Genomic DNA, 16,977 nt, shown 5'->3' on the forward strand with positions numbered 1-16,977 from the left:
TATCTTCTTGTCAATATACACCTTTTACTTCTAGAAAACAACTTTTTAGAACATTTAATAAAACAGCAATAATATCTGAGGGGAAAATGTTTCCTTAGCAAAGACATAAGTAAGATCTATGAGGAAAACACATGGCCTAAACATATGCCCAGAAATTCTAGCCATATAATGAAACAGAAGGTGATACTCCACAGGCACCCATGGATCCATTAAGCCTATGGATCGTTAAACACATGTGAAGGCTCCTATAGCACCGGGGTGGTTGTAGTCCTGTCAGTATCTCACACTTAGCGTCACCTCCTTGAAGATCACATGAATGATGGCAGTGTAAATGTTTACAGAATAGCTACACTGAAGAAGCCTGATATAAATGAAACAAGCTGATAAGTGTGGATCATGGGTGCTTTCTTCTGTCGCTCACTCATCTTGACTATGAAATTGTCCTTATAAATGCTCTATCATAGGAGTGAAAGCTTTGGCAGTGCAGCTTGAAATTTACTGGTCTATGGAATTGCTTAACGCTCCATTTTTTTTTTTTAATGTGACAAAACAAATTTAAATATAAATTTTACCTAGAGTACTTATCCATTTCTGAAAATTGTTATTATTGTATTTATATATAGTGACTGTGGAGAATGAGTCACTTGAATCATTCAAAGTTCTGAGCATTTTATTGATAGGACTGAAAAATTTACATAACCACTGTCTACCTTATGGTGAGTATTAATTTTTGAATTACAGTTTCAGCAATAAGGGATACAGGCCTTCAGAACAAGAAAAAGTAGAAACCACAGTGTAATACTGAGTACAGATAACACAATGTCTCACAATGCAGTTTAGGACACTGAATATCTTCGATGCAGCTTTGTAACTTATATAGTTATATAAAATCAGTAACACTAATATAAACATAGTCTTAATGTGCACCCAACTGTCTTTATTCAAATCTATTCCTGTAGGTCCGATTATAGGCATACAAAATCATTACATAGAAATGCATACTATATATTATATGCATTAACATTCATTCTTTGGGACTAACAAAACAGGAAAGAAAAACTTACCATTCTTCTTATAGAACATGATTTCTCCCTTGAATTCTACCTTTTCCTCCAATGATTTCTCAATTTGAAGAATCATCTGCTCATTTGTTTCAGCACCAAGTAAAAATTTACAGCTGCAGCTCTTCTGCATGACTTCAGTTCGTGCAAATCCAGCAAGCTCACAGAAGCCATCTGAGCAGTAAACAATAGGGAATCCCTTAGCCACCTGAGCATTTGCAAGGATGAAGTTACTATCTGCAGAACACAAAAGTAAAACTTGAATTACAGTCTGAATTCTACATTGATTGACATAATACTACTTCCTTTAGCTTCATAGGAAGGTACAACTGGACATACATTTAAAAACAAAATCCCAACCGCCTGCAAACAAGAATGCAACTTTTGGTTTTAGACCGTTAGTCTGAAGTGAAATCAAGTCTAACATTCCACAGAGCACCTTCATACAATGGTTATTCATGGCTATGTACAGCTTGCCTCATTGCATCCTCAAGCATTATGATAACTGCCTCTGGGATGGATGTTAGCACAATAAAACAACCACTTGAGTAAAGACTGGTGACAAACATGGAAGCTTTGGAGAAATTTCAAAGGCGCTATGTTATGCTGCCGCTCAGACTCCTCTGCACTCTCAACAGACACAGTTATATCTTAAAAAAAACGCTAATCTATGCTCCCAATAAGCTAAAGTTGATCTTCATCAACACTCAATCTATTTTTTTCATATATTTTTGCAAAGCAATCCTTAAAAGTAGAGTTGAGGGACATTCTGGGGCTGCATGGAATTGTTTGTCCTTTGTTTTCTCTCTCTCTTTTTTTTTTTTTTGAGGGAAAAGATTTCATCCAAAAGCACTGTCAGCTGTCTTCCAGAACCCTACCATTTTTCTTCCATATGAAACAGGCACATCACAGACTTATTACCCTGTTACACCTTAAAGCACTTTATAATTTTACAGAGTGTTGAAGATGCAATTAACATATATGATAAATTCAAGAATAGTATATTGACATGGACATCAATCAACAAAAAGCAATGTTCTAATCTGAGTTAAAATCTTTGGCAAATCTGGCAGCCCAATAACTCATTTCCATCCCTTGCTGTAGTGTCTTTGAAGGTTTTGTGCCTTAGACTCTCATCATCATCAACTCTAGCACTTTATGGTCTTTTAAAATTAGCATGGAGACCCTTTCCAGATAATATATGAAGTTCTCATATAGTGTTTTTTGCCTGTGTTTCCTTATCTTGAAGTGGGGGGGGAAAGAAAAAAAAAAAAAAAAAGAGTTCTGTGGAAGGAATCTGTCTACATTTCGCATCGAGGGAGGAAAGACTATTTTTTGCCTATTGCTTATTAAGGAATGTTTACCTGACAGCTAGCTAGCGGGAGCTTAGGAGCAGTCTAGTCCCAAGACAGAAAACTCTCATTTTTCAGAATTATGTGTATGTGGATTCATGTGTGTGTATTAAGGGAAAATACTATCAACTAACCCAGAATCCCTTGACAAATATTCATAAAATTAAAGAGAAAAAATGAATTATTTTAATGGAAAACTCAGGTTGATATGCCTAATCCCCGTACAAGGATATATTATTCATGAATAGGGAAGTGAGGGACAGTACTCACAAACTAAAATAGAGAAAAAAATAGGTCTGTTTCAGCCTTAACTCTCACAAGAGGTCTACATCCATGAAATTGCAACAACTTCAGCTACATTACTCTTTATTTAGCCAAGGGATAAAGAACTATGGCTGACACTGCTAAGATTTCAGTATTTTAATGACAATGCTGAGATTTGTTAAATGATCTATTTACTCTTAAGACTTTGCTTCAGTTACCTTTTGCTTAAATCTAATTAAAGTCTTTCAATAAATGATTGTGATATTAAACTGGACTTTTCTCATTTACCAAATAATGTGATTTAAAAATGCATTCTGGTTCAGTGTAGTGCTTGACTTAGCCTGTCATTTTTATTTGCCTAACTAGGGAATAAGTATCATTACCATTCATACACTGACATGCTGCTCCCCCTGTCAACACAAAACTAAATCCCAACACTGCCAAAAGAATTAAAATCATATGCTTGCACTGCAGTTTAATGACGATGTTACAGTGTAAGACCTGCAGATCATACATTCCAAATACATCTGTAGCTATCAAATTAATTTTCTCCTGGGTTTCTTATTGTTTAAGATATAATTATGTGATACAAAGACTCTTTTTTTTTTTTCTTTTTTTTTTTTAAATTCTAATTGTTGTGAACTGCATGAAGCAGAATACAGAACGCTGAAAGGACAGAAAGGGTAGGGAGGATGCTCTCAGGGTGCAGGAATGTTTGAATATCAATACGAACAGAAATACACTGGAGCTTACCAAGCATTTCATGATTTTATGAAAAATTTAAGATGGCCAAACTCATCTGTCATTTACATCAAAATAAACCCAGAATACTTTCAGTCATTTATCGTTCATAGCATAAAACAATATACTTCTGGAAGTACAATCTAGTGCCAGCTAGAATAAGAGGCAATCTTCCCATTAACATCAGCAGATGTCTGACAAGGTTTGTAAGTCTAATTTTGCTGAACTTTTTCAATACAACGGTAAAGCATCAGCTTCAAGAAAGTACAATCAGAATTTGTTTTTCTGTTTTTCTTGAGCTTGAAGTTCAAATCAAGTGATGAAATATGAAAAATTCTTTGTAATACTTAAGGATCAAGCAATGTAATTTTGTACAATAATCACCTGAGTTTCATCAAATTCTTCAGTAATATTTCTCAAGTGATAATTAACATTTATTTATCACACAAAGCAAAATTTTTCTTCAAACATATTAAAATATTCTGGTTCAAAGTTTATTTACTTCTGTAATTTATTTTCATACCTTGGAATCTTTCATATCACTTGCTATTCTGAGTGCACATAAAGCACCATAAAATATTTGAAAAAACAATAATTGAGGGTGAAATTTATATCACTCAGGCTTCAGTGTGACACAAATAACAAACACAGCATTTAATTCTATGATCTTCAGTGATAGCTAGCTAGATCTTAAAATCCAGAGTAGGAAGAATGACATTTTATTTAGAATAATTTATTAGAATTCTACAGACCAGAAGACAGCACTTTTGTTTATCTTTGAATTTACAGTAGGAAATTTGCAATGAGTGATGTAAACCTATTGGTCTGTATATTTTGGCATATGTTTATAAGTAGATTGTGAAGACGCTGAATTCTATATTGTTCTTTCAGCACATCAGCATGAATATTAAGTTAGTTTTTTCAGGCTGGTTGGACTTGGTGGTCAGGAGACAGTACTAGGTTACTGGTAGGATGCTGTGGGGTTTTGGGTTTTTTTTAGACAGGAAAACACGTTCAAGCTAAATTCAAGATCTATTGATAAAGATGTAACCTTGAGTCTTTTGAACTGTTTAGAAGTACAGGGCGTTTGCAACAACAGAGTAGAACTTCTGCAAATTTCCATACAAGCTGAAAGAACAGATTTTGACAGAACCATGGCTAGCACTCTTTAGCTCAGAAATTGTTAAGTGCTGTAAGTCTGTGCAAAATAAATAAAAATATTCAAAATGTGTATTTTTCTATTAGCTTTGGATAAAAATACTTGGCTGTATGTTCAAGGCTGTGTGTTATGTGTAAAGGAGGATTTAAAAGTGTTTCTGTTAAAGATGGGACAAGAAGCCTAGGCACAAAGAAATCCAACAACATTCACTAAGTTTTCCTTTAGCAGCAAGTCAGCAGCAATGGATGAATACGACAGAGGTATTGCACAAGTATTCAGCACAATTTAAAAGCAGATTTGTTTCAACTATGCTTCTTTTCCTTTATGTTCATTTTCTATGAAGGCTAAATGACTTTTTCACATGAAAGCTTGAAGGAAGAATATTAGGAACTTGCATGCCCGCATTTACTTTGGAAGCAGGACATACTGGAGCGGATAGGACACTGGTCAACAGAGGACTTGCACAGTTTCCAGAAACCTCTGCCAGGCACATAGCATAAACTCAGAGACAATTAAACAAGCTGAACCAGAACCATGCTAACCACACCTTCAATCACAAGCTTACACACCATTACCCTGTTTCAATGACTATACTGATACCCAAAAATTATAACCTAAGAAACAGAAATTTATATCACAGGCCATCCAATACAGAGACACAGGTTCGTTAAACATCCCATGACAGAGTTTTAGAATTGAGATAATTAAAGGAAAAGGCCATTATGCAATTATCTGCTTCATAATTAATGCACACAATTTATCTGACTGTTTGTAATGAGACCATGTTACAATTAAACTCAGCACTCCCTTGATAAATCTTACTGTCATCTTATTTAGCAAAAAATGACAAAAGAGATTTTGCTTTAATACTGTAGCTATGTCTGCTATAAATCTCACCTTTGTGCTTCCTCAGTTCTTGTAACAGCTCTTTTCAAAGTCCAGGTGGTTTCTGCAAGTCCTCATCTTTATCAATGAAGAGAACATTCATCTGACTTGTGCAACTAAGCACAGCCAACCATCATTCTAATTTTAAATATTCAATTATTTATGAATTAAAAAGGAAGAAAAAAATACAAAAGAAAAAAAACCCCTGTTGTTCTGGTTTCAGCTGGGATAGAGTTAATTTTCTTCCTAGTAGCTGGTGTAGTGCTGTGTTTTGGATTTAGTATGAGAATAATACTGATAACACACTGATATTTTAGTTGTTGATAAGTAGTGCTTATACTAAGTCGAGAACTTTTCAGCTTCTCATGCCCTGCAAGTGAGTAGGCTAGGGGTACACAAGAAGTTGGGAAGGGGGCACAGCCGGGACAGCTGACCCCAACTGGCCAAAGAGATGTTCTGTACCATGTGACATCATGCTCAGCATATAACAGAAGGGAATTGGCCAGACGGGCAATCACTGCTTGGGGACAGGTGGGGCATCGGTCAGCAGATGGTGGCAATTGCATTGTGCATCACCTGCTCTGTATATTCTATTATTATTATTACATTTTCCTTTGCTGTCCTATTAAACTGTCTTTATCTCAACTCACGAGTTTTACTTTTTTCTCCGTGATTCTCCCCCCCATCCCACGGAGTGGGGGGTGGGAGGGAAGGTGGGGAGGGGGGGACAGAGGGAATGGTTGTGTGGTGTTTAGCTACCTGCCAGGTTAAACCACAACACCTAGCAATCAAAGAAGCTGCATTAATTAAACAAGTAACTCACAGACTTACTCTATTGAATGGAGAATAGTCAATAATTCTTCTAGATGAAAGGATTTACTACATCTAGCTTTGATTTCACAGTTCCTACATGGGCAATTTAACAAGAGAAATCTCATTCCAGGTTCACACAAATTACTGTTACAGAGAACATGACCACATTAACAGTTAAGAGCACCTGAATGATTAAAACAACATATGAAAACATCTAGCTTCATGTCAGCACATTTAGATGCAAGTGAGTTTAATGAGAGTCAACTACTATCCTTTGAATCTGATTGAGATCAAAATGATTTTATCATGCATACCTTTCCAAATATTAAAAAGTTCTTCTTGAAAATCTCAGTACAGTTAACTGGGTCACTAATGTGAGGTTAAGATTTATCCAGCTCTAGGTGAGTTAGGAAGGAAGTAAATTGATTAAACTGGTATCTCTTTCCACTTTTCACTAAAAAAATATTGTATATTCCAGTGAATTTACAATAAAAGGTAGAACTATTGCATAATAAAGTACAAATATGGACTGATGAACAAAGGAGCTATCATTATAAGCTATATAATTGATTTAATTGGCAAAGTCATTTAAAATAAAGGCTGAAATTACAAGGAAATGTAGTCATAAAATTGGGTAACTGTAACAAATTCAGAGTACAAAAACAATATTTGAAGTACCTAGCTCTATGGACTAAGCTCAAGGTTGAGCTGCCATAATTCCCACTTAACCTGCATTGCCAAAATGAATTCCCGTTATGTAGAAAGGTTCTGAATTCAGCAGCTAAGGAATCAACCTTTCGCTTTGCATTTACAATCCTATTTAGTCTGACAGTGAAAATGCTTTACTGTATACAGTATTTATAGCTACAAAAAGAGTTAATCTGTAATGCAGTTCAGTGAAGAGACATCCAAGCAACACTTGGGCACTGGATGCTAAATCGTCTCCTAGTCTTATTGATAAACACAGATCATAAGCTCAGTGTTTGATGATCTTGAACCCAGCCTTCAGTGCCATTAGTGCATCAGGTCAATACTAGAATAATGACTGGAGCTTTCTTCATGATCTGTCAAAGTACCTATTCCTAGAACAAAGCAGACTAAAAAGCCAGACAGTATCAGAGGGAAAGAAAATCAAAAACAAAATAAAAAATAACCCTTATGGCCAAATGGGCTCCTGGGATCCTAGAGAAGGAAAAAAAAAAAAAAAAAAATTTGCTACCCCATTAGAAATCTGTGTCTGTTCTTATTCCTTTTCTAATCCCAATCTCATTTGCATCTACCTGAATTCTAAAGTATAAGGATGAAAAGGAATTTGTTCAAACAGTAGCAACTCTGTTGTTGCTAATTTATCATTACAGAATACCTTTTAAATAATCATTGCAATTGTAATGGACGAACTATAGTAAAGGAGAGGAACTTTTAGCAGAGATAACTTTGAAGTTCTTCAAAATTAAACTCCACTAGCAGAAGCAGATATCTATATCTTTTCCTCAGAAGGAAATATTAACTAGTCTAAGATATGTCTTTTCACTTTTTTCTTTATATTTACCTGGAATTACATTACACATATATTATGTGCAACAACAATTAAATATTTCTTTTCCCACACTTAAGCAGTGTTGATCTTGAAAAAAAAAATTCTTTTTCAGTAAAAAAAATTACATTCTATTTGATTAGCTTTATTTGTTATTGATTGTGCAGTGACTGCCAGCACGCAGTGCTGAGGTAACTCAAAAAGCTATATTACAGTGGCCAAATACTTACATGCTAGTGTGCAGTTTTATATGCATTGAAATGCTGCAAGTGAAACAGCACTTGCTGAGGGAAAAGACAGAAAAAAGAAGACATTAGCAGTGAAGAGACACTGCAACTCGCGAGTCGCCAGTACATTATAACACACACAGTGTCATCCAGAAATTTCTCAATGGGAATTGAAGGTGTTTGTTTACTTGGCAGAACTGAACCCTCTATTCCTGAGACGGGAGCTATGCCGCTGTTTGGTATTTTCTGTGGGTGTCCACTGGAGAGCAGAGTGCAGATTCCTGCCTCCAAAGGAAGCATGTTTTGCAATTTCTCCAAGAAAATAGATGGAAATTTTAAGTTCGTTTACCAGGCAGAAGGGCCATTTATGTAACCTAGCTATATTTAATTTGCTGGTTTTTTTCAGACTGTTATGTTGATTTAAAATTCACCCGAAATGGTAGAAATAGAATTGCTATAAGTCAAACTAACACATTGAGTTCTCATACACTCAAATCATATAGCCTAATGATTTAAGAGCCTGGGATCATGATTTGGTTTCAAGTGTTCAACTGAGAGAAAGGTTGTCAGATGAACGGTCCTCCTGAATAGAAACATTTTCAAAGACAAGAGCCACATCCTTGTAAAACATTTACCAATGTGATCCTGTCCACACCATCCTTTATCACTTATCTGAAACAAGAATGAAATAAGGAGTTGAAAGTTGGCTTGCTTACAGCTGTTTTAAGCACTATGTCACCTACTCACAATTGGCGTTCAGTTTACAGACATACTGTACTTTCACCATTGCATAATATTTTGTGGTGTTAGTGTGCTACACATGCCTTTACTAGGTATGCCTGATGAACTCTTTATAAGACTACTGCAGTGGATAGTCCTTTGGATATTTGTCCATACTGCTAGCGATGTTGCAATGTGTCTGAGCAGCCAGGTGTTATGGATGTTACTAACGGAGCTTGTGGAAGGGTACAGGAAATATATTAACAAGCTGTTCTCAGACACCTGAGAAGAACATAAACTAAATATTTTGAACCCAATGTGAAATGTCTTTAAAAGATCATGTTCCTGCTTCTGAAATCTAATGCTCCTTTCTTCTTATGAGACTATGTTGATTATGGAGTAGTAGATCAGGGATTGGAAAATATGCTGATACCAACAATACTAGAAATAAGTAGCTGGATTTCTTTACAATATGATGACTTAGGGTTGAACTACTTAACTACTGTTGAGAAAGTTTCATTTTACCACTTGAAATGAGTAGGTTTCATGGAAATTTGTTTCCTCTTTGGAAGTGACCCTAGAAAAACACTGTGGTATAGCAGATTCTATATACAAAAGAAAGTTATCAGTAAGTACATGCAGAAAACATTTTCAACACATAAATATAAAGAGAAAACATATGGTATAACAGATTTACATCAAAAATAGTAACAAATGTGCAGTGCCTTAGGAACCATAGCGCTTTACTCTCAGTAATGCTATGGGACTGCTACTTGCAGCCCCATAACCTTTATCTGCACTGTTGAGGTAGTGTTTTCAGAGCCTCTGTAGTATTATTTTCTCCTTTATTCTTCTCATACTCTTCTTCTTATATTGTTGTTCTCACAGTCTTGCACCTGCAAGCCTGAATAGAGGTGGCCTTTCACAGGAAGCATCTATCACTGCTCTAAGAATGACCCCTTCATTCCCCTTGTCCCCTTATCTTACTTCGTAGATTTTAATTTATTAGAGAGAACAAAAACCAACCAAGTAAATAATAATAATTTAAGTATTCAATCAATATTAACCCATAATTGGTGTACGCACAAGCTTAAGAAGCAATAAATACACATCATTGCCAGCTAATTCATATACCCCAGTCATAGAACTGTTTTGGTTGGAAAAGACCTTTAAGATCATCAAGTCCAACTGTTACCCTAGCACTGCCAAGTCCATCAGTAAACCATGTCCCTAAGTGTCACATCTTCGCATCTTTTAAATACCTCCAGGGATGGTGACTCAACCACTTCCCTGGGCAGCCTGGTCCAGTGCTTGACAACCCTTTCAGTGAAGAATTTTTCCTAATATCCAATCTAAACCTCCCCTGGCACAACTTGAGATTATTTCCTCCTGTCCTGTTGTTTTCTTACTTGGGAGAAGAGACTGACACCCGTCTGGCTACAACCTCCTTTCAGGCAGTTGTAGAGAGCCATAAGGTCTCCCCTCAGCCTCCTCTTCTCCAGGCTAAACAACCCCAGTTCCCTCAGCCGCTCCTCATAAGACTTGTGCTCCAGACCCTTCACCAGCTTCCTTCCCCAAATCAGTGCTAATGTCATCATTTAATGGGAAGCAGTGGGGGGGGGGCGAGGGGAGTAGAGGGGGTCCTGATAAAAGTATAGAGCACTAGGGGAAAATGTGAAAAATCATCATCTTCACTGCCATTCACTGCACTGGAGAAATGCCCAGACCTCTTCTAGGGATCCTGTCACTGCTTCTCCCAGCTGGTCACTGGGGAGAGTTTTCCTTTTCCCTTTGCACTCTCTCTCTCTCCCTAGTTGTTTTAGTTTTCTCCTAAATCTGCTTCTCGGAGTTAATGTATGCCATCAGCTCTGGGCTCCACGACAGAACCTCTATGTATGTAAGCCTGTCTCAGCATCTTTTGTGCAACACAAACTTCCTACACCTTCCTTACTCTCATCCTCTGCTCTTGCCTATGCAGGCTTTCCCAGTCCCTCATGCTGTTTGTGTCACCCATCTGACCTCATAAACTAATTCAGTAAAGAAGTGCTCTCATGGTTTTTTTTTTTTTTTTTTATCTTGGGTTAAAGTCCTGCTGGATTAGCAGGCTGAACCCTGCAGTCAGATGAGAGCAGAATTTCAGTGTAATGGACAGGGGGAGAACAGTGTGGAAGAGGAAGAGGAGAAAGAGGAGGAAGAGGCATGGGATCTCTCCCTTTAGAGGTCAGCAGGTGGTAGGTGAGTTTCACTAATTCTTTGTATGATAACAAATGTAACCCACTCTGGGTCAAAGCAGCCTGTGGTAGGAAGCAATCTGGGGAGCAGCTCAAGGACAAGACATTACAGAAAAAGGTCTTCTTTTAACAAACCTGTCAGAACCTGAGTGCTGCCGCACTATTTTCTGTATTAATGTGGACTCCTGTGTGGGAGTTACGTCAGTGGAAAACTGAGCAGCCACAGCAGGAGCCAAAAAGAAAATATGTTTCAGGGAAAAATGAAGTCTCTCATCAAGGCAATCATCCAAGCACTAAATAACAAGCCAGCATCTGATGCAGTAATACATTTGGATTCATTCAGAAGAGGGATAAGTCTCCCAACCTTTTCAGAACGCTTCCAGGATTTACTTGTTTCATTTTTCTCTTTCATAAGACTTTCAAATAGTTTTTAGCCTCAGCTTAGATGGAAAGAACCTTCACAGGGCTGCCCAAGAGCTTCTCTTGCTTCAGAAAAAGTTGGTCGGTCTTCTCTCTCTCAGGAAAGACAGATAGTTTATTGCCTTGATTTCCCATTCTAATAACAAAGCCTTGAATATTAAAGTAAGCAAGACTCACTTATCTTCACTCCAGGAGACAGAACTCCGAAACTTGGTTCTGTTCCCCTTTTTAATTGTTATTTATTTCATTCCTCACTAGTTGGTGGTGCTGGCATACTTCTGTCAGTATTATTAACTACTTGCACTTTGTTAGACTCATGTTCTAGGACATTTTATGAGCACATATATTAAAAAATAGCCCTAAACTGCCTAAATCATGAACCAAAATGTAACTTAAGAGACAACAAAAAGTGGGAGAGAGAAAAGAAAAAAAAAAAAAAAGAAAAAAAAGAGGAATTCAGGAAAGATGGTTTCTATCAACATAATTAGCTTGCCATTTCTAGAGGATGCTGTGGGATACAGCTGTCTGCACAGGTCAGATCATTAACCTCTTTGCTTTGCTTCCTCACTCTACTTCATTAAAGAAATTCCAAAGGGAAAATTACATAAACAGTGTTTTGTAGATATTATTAAAATATTTTTATTATCAATACCATCATGAGGTTTTTTTTTTTTTTTAATAGTATCTTGAAGTTTATTGTTCAATAAATAGAAATGTTCAGTTCATTATAATCCTTCAAAATTAACTGCAATACTGTTATAAGACTAAGTTTTGGATTTTGCAAACTTGTCCAAGAGCAACGATTCCCCATCTTTCTAACCCACCAACTAATCCACTATATTTCAAAGGGTTCTTCAGAAGCAGGAAATATATTAGTTATTTCTCTGGAAGTGCTACTAACTAGCTTTTAATTAACATTTAAATTTGCTTTTTAAACTACTTTGTTCATATAACCTCTGCTTCAGAAGGATATGTCTTTAAAAAAATTAGTCAAATAGTAAAATAAGCATGAAATGCAACAGTTTAAATAGATATATGAAAATTTCAAATAAAAGGATTTTCATTAAGTGTATTTGTGGCTTTATAAAAAAAGAAACCAAAAGTAATAAGGATAAGCTATTTCTTTTTACCATTTCATATGACATAGTAATGAAAATGTAAAACAGAACACAGAGAAAAAAAATCAATTAAGAAAAGAAATAAAGAAAACCATTTCCCAAAGCTTTTGTTCTTCTCAGGATGTAGCTTCAATAATGGATTAACCAACATTTTTGCAGCATGCAAGAAAAGTAAATATGCTTAGAGCACTGGAAAGTAATACACTGGTGATGTTTCAGGAAAGAATTTTCAGCTGGGCTTTTTTTCCACATTTTTTCATAAATGAGTAGATAGGTAAAGTATGAATGGCATTTAGAGGACCAAAATCCATGCTGTAGGCCCTACATTTCCTTCTTCAGAGGCACTCTCAACAATTTCTTTCAGTTATAGAGGTCATCCAGGTCCTCTGCTTTAAACATCTGAGAAGCTTATTTCTCATTCACTTACCCACCTGTTGTGGCCTCCACTGCCATTGCGGCCCCCAGAACTATCACTCATTTCTTTGAACAGTCTGAATCCCCAGGAAAGGGGCTTTATGTTGATTTTTATGGTAGCTGTCTCTGACTGGATTTAGGAAATAGGAACTAATTAGAGTGGGATAGAGATAGCATTTGCCTCAAACTTGAACTAAGCAAGGTTCTGAGATTCACATATTCTTGATCTTTGATCTACTGTATTAAAATGTTATAACACACAAGGGTTAGTCACGTCGACCACTGCCCTCACAGCATTTAATAACTAATCTTCTTCCTGAATAATTTTCTCTTCCATTTAGCTTTCCTAGAAGAGAATGACTAGCCTTGTTCAGAGTTTGAGCTCCTTGATCTTAGCTCAGTCTTCTAGAGGTAGGACAAAATCATAATCTGCTATCATCAGCTATATACCCACAGTAAAAAACTGAATAACCTAGCAATCATCTGTGCAAATTTCAGCTTCCACAAGAAGCGAAGGAAACTATACAGCATACGTTTAATATTTTCTTTTGTTAAGAGAGGCAACCTTAAAGATTTGACTTTGCAAATATATTCCTGTACTATGTCATCATACTTTTGATTAAAATCCAAAAACATTCACATTTTTCAATATATTTTGTATGCAATAATTTGAATGTTTAACTTCTGTTAATTAGTTGTTGCTCCATTTCTTACTAACATGCCAGACATTTTCAGGCATTGCTTTTAGTTATGCTGTTTCACACCTGAAGAAGCGGGAGCTGCTGCTAATTGAGCCAGTCTTATTCAGCTTGTAAAACTAATGACTAAGTCTTACTTCACTTTCTGTAACTGAAACCAAATTAAAAGAGACAAATGACCCATTTTTTTTAAATTTCAAAACCCAGTATGATTTATTTCTAAAAAAATCTTAAAAAAAAATAAAATCAAAAAACCAATATCTGGCCAAACACTTGTTACATGAGTATGTATGTGAGATTTGTATTGATCATGGCACAATATTTCTGTAACTGAGATGTTTCATTTCCTAAAGTATTTTCTCTCTGCTAAATGACAACTAAACAGAGAACACATTCATACGAAGATTAATATGCAATCTATAAAACATTTCAAGAATATTATAATTCACAGGAAGCCTGTCTCTCAACCATGAGACAGATGTGTCCCACTGATGTCCTGCCACGTTCAGCACCCCATCTCTCAGGACACAGAGTTACTGATGGTTAACTGACACCGTTAGTGACGTACCCCCTGGTGATTTCACCCAATGTCCAGGCCAGTTTTGTTCCGAGCGCAAGATGAGGTGCATGCATGCTTGCTGCTTTGCACTTGCATTTTCTATATTTGAGTTCAAACTTTAGGAATATTTGCAAGGAAAAAAAATCCCAAGGAAGCCTTTCACAAAGGAGTTATAGCAAGTCTACTACCTCCTTAACTATCAGCTGAGAGAGAACTGAAACTTGAGGTTGTCTAATAGGATTTGCATCTCCGAGCCACTCGCTTCTTAACTGCAGTCCACTATGACAAGAGCATCTTCATAACTCTTTTTCTTATGCCATAGTACTTAAATCCTCTTCCTTCTCTACTGCGGTATTCCTTACTTGCTACACACACCCCTCACAATTCACCCAGTTCCTCCCTTTCTTCTATCTATTTTAGTCTGCTTTCAGCTCTCACACAAAGAGGCAGAGCACATTTTCCTGGACAGTCGAGGTGTGCATGCTGGTTGGGTTGCTGGGGGGGACAGGAGCCGGACATCTTCTGCCCAAGAGACATGAGTGAGCAAAGTGGAACTTCTTCTCAGGTGCTGAGAGTCAAACAAATGGCTTTAAATATTTTATATGGCTTCTGGTTGCTTCTTCAGCAAATGTATTGCACAAACTTACTATTTCTTAAATCATCCAGCAAGTTCTCAAGTTTATGTTCTGAGGAAGAGGGAGGGGAACTGACAGTGTATAATACAACGTGCATCTTGTTTTCTTGGAACCAGGACAAAAAGAAGTGCTTGCTATGATTATATTAGTTTTAATCTTTCTCTCAGAGTTTTAGGATAATGCAATGGTATTACATAATGAAAATACTGAAAGGGAAAAATCTCTAAACAAACTTAGTTTTCTTGATATAGGTTTAGAACTGTACCAAATCAGTAAAAATAACACTCTGGAATTAAAATATGCTCAGGTTTTGCTGATCTGGAGATTTTTGCTTTAGTTTCCCACTGCACAGTATAAGTGTCCAGTATCTATATTTCTGTAATTTTGCTGGCCAGAAGAGCCCAGATCAGATGTGAGACTCCTCAGAGTATTTGTCCACAAGCAGATACTTAATTTTCTTATTATACATGTAAGCCGTTTCAGTCACTGGGGTTTTTCACAGCGATTTTTGTTTTAAGTTAAAAAGATGTGATTTGTCAACTTAATTCTTCCTTTGGGATGCTAATCTGCTCAAAATTAAATGCCACTGTTAATGGTTCAAAGATAGCACATCCATAACTAGAAAGTAATAGCTAAAATAGAAACACTCAAGCTTGCTGTTGACTGGAGATGTAAATCCTGGTTATACTCCTTCACAGGATTCATACAAGAGTAGGGAGAGCAATGATGCTGAAGTACGCTTTTGTTCCTATTATTACTATTTCCTCCGCCATCCCTTTTTTTTTTCACGTTGATTTCAAACTGCTGTAAAAGTTGTCTCTAGATCTATCATCTTTTATTGCCTGTCACAATATATATTAAAAAAGGTTATTCTTGTGAGTATGAAATTAGCAACCTGTGATTAAACTGTACACTTTCCCTTCCCACAATTATTTTCCATATAACAGATAGAATCATAGAATCATTTAGGTTGGAAAAGACCTTTAAGATCATCAAGTCCAACCATTAAACAAGACAGATCCTGAGTCTATCTGAAAATCTTCGGTAGAATGAATCAGAATAAAATCTTGTTCAAGTGCAATCTGTTTGGCCTTTTTTAATGTTTCTTCAGAGTCACAAACATGCACAACAAAATCATGATATATTAAAAAAAAAAAAAGAGACATTAAAGCTCTGCTATTACTACTCAAACATACTTTACTAATCAATATAAAGGTAAGAAGCAAGGCGGGGGGAGGGGAGGAGAGGAGAGGAGAGGAGAATGAAACCAAAACCTTTCCTGATATGCATCATTTCCGCACCTTGATTCCCTAATGAAATAAGTTCATAATGAGAAGGAATGAATGCCATTTTAATCAATATATGTTTTTTTTCCAGTTTCAAAAATAGGTTTATCACCTTCATCCTTAGATATATATGTTTAAAATCTCATTTTCCATGTTATTAGTTACTCTGGTACATCTCCAGGGCAACTCATCTGACAGTAAAAAAAAATTATCTTACTCTAGAAGAGATGGATTCTGGAAACTTAGATTAAGCATCAATAATTTGAAAAGTATTTCAGTTGAATCCAGCACTTTTTTTCCCCAGCAGCTGGCAAATTAGATTCTGATTTCAATAATATACATTTGCATCTCATAGAAAATATTTTCTGTACAGACTTAAGGAGAGACAATAATTTCAGGATCACAATCTAGTAATTAACCACTTTTATTAAATTATAATATAGTTGTCAAAGAGAAACACTGAAATGGTAACTAAGGCAATAATCATTTTAGGTTGCTGTTAATTCTAGTGTCAATAAATAAAACTGTTTCTAAACTTCCACATTCTCTCTTTTATAAACTGCTTTATTCCATTTCAGAACAGATGTTACACTATTTATTCTCTTACTATTTTTGGATTGTTGTTGTTTCACATTTTAAATTCCTTCTCCCTGCAAAACAATAGTGCCAAACAACATTCAGCTGTCAATCTGAAAAATATATGGCAAGCTTAAAGCATGCATTGGTAGGTTTGTCATCTGTGTCTGTCTAGGGGAGAGAGTACAATAGTATCAAATGGACAAACTGCTTGGTAAATTAATACACTTTGAACATTTATAAACTCTAAAAGAAAAGCAACACCAGTGGCATCTCTAAAAATG

General features: G+C 36.1%; 1 protein-coding gene across 1 annotated transcript in view; it reads right to left on the reverse strand.

The window, feature by feature from the left end:
* Positions 1 to 16,977, reverse strand: part of KCNH8 (potassium voltage-gated channel subfamily H member 8) — a 204,338-nt gene that overhangs the window by 142,202 nt on the left and 45,159 nt on the right. The window contains exon 2 of the mRNA XM_054814283.1: positions 1,065 to 1,298. Within this exon, the coding sequence (XP_054670258.1) occupies positions 1,065 to 1,298 (234 nt within the window). The remainder of the gene's footprint in view (positions 1 to 1,064; positions 1,299 to 16,977) is intronic.

This window comes from Grus americana, chromosome 2 (assembly GCF_028858705.1).
Source record: "Grus americana isolate bGruAme1 chromosome 2, bGruAme1.mat, whole genome shotgun sequence".
Taxonomy (NCBI): domain Eukaryota; kingdom Metazoa; phylum Chordata; class Aves; order Gruiformes; family Gruidae; genus Grus; species Grus americana.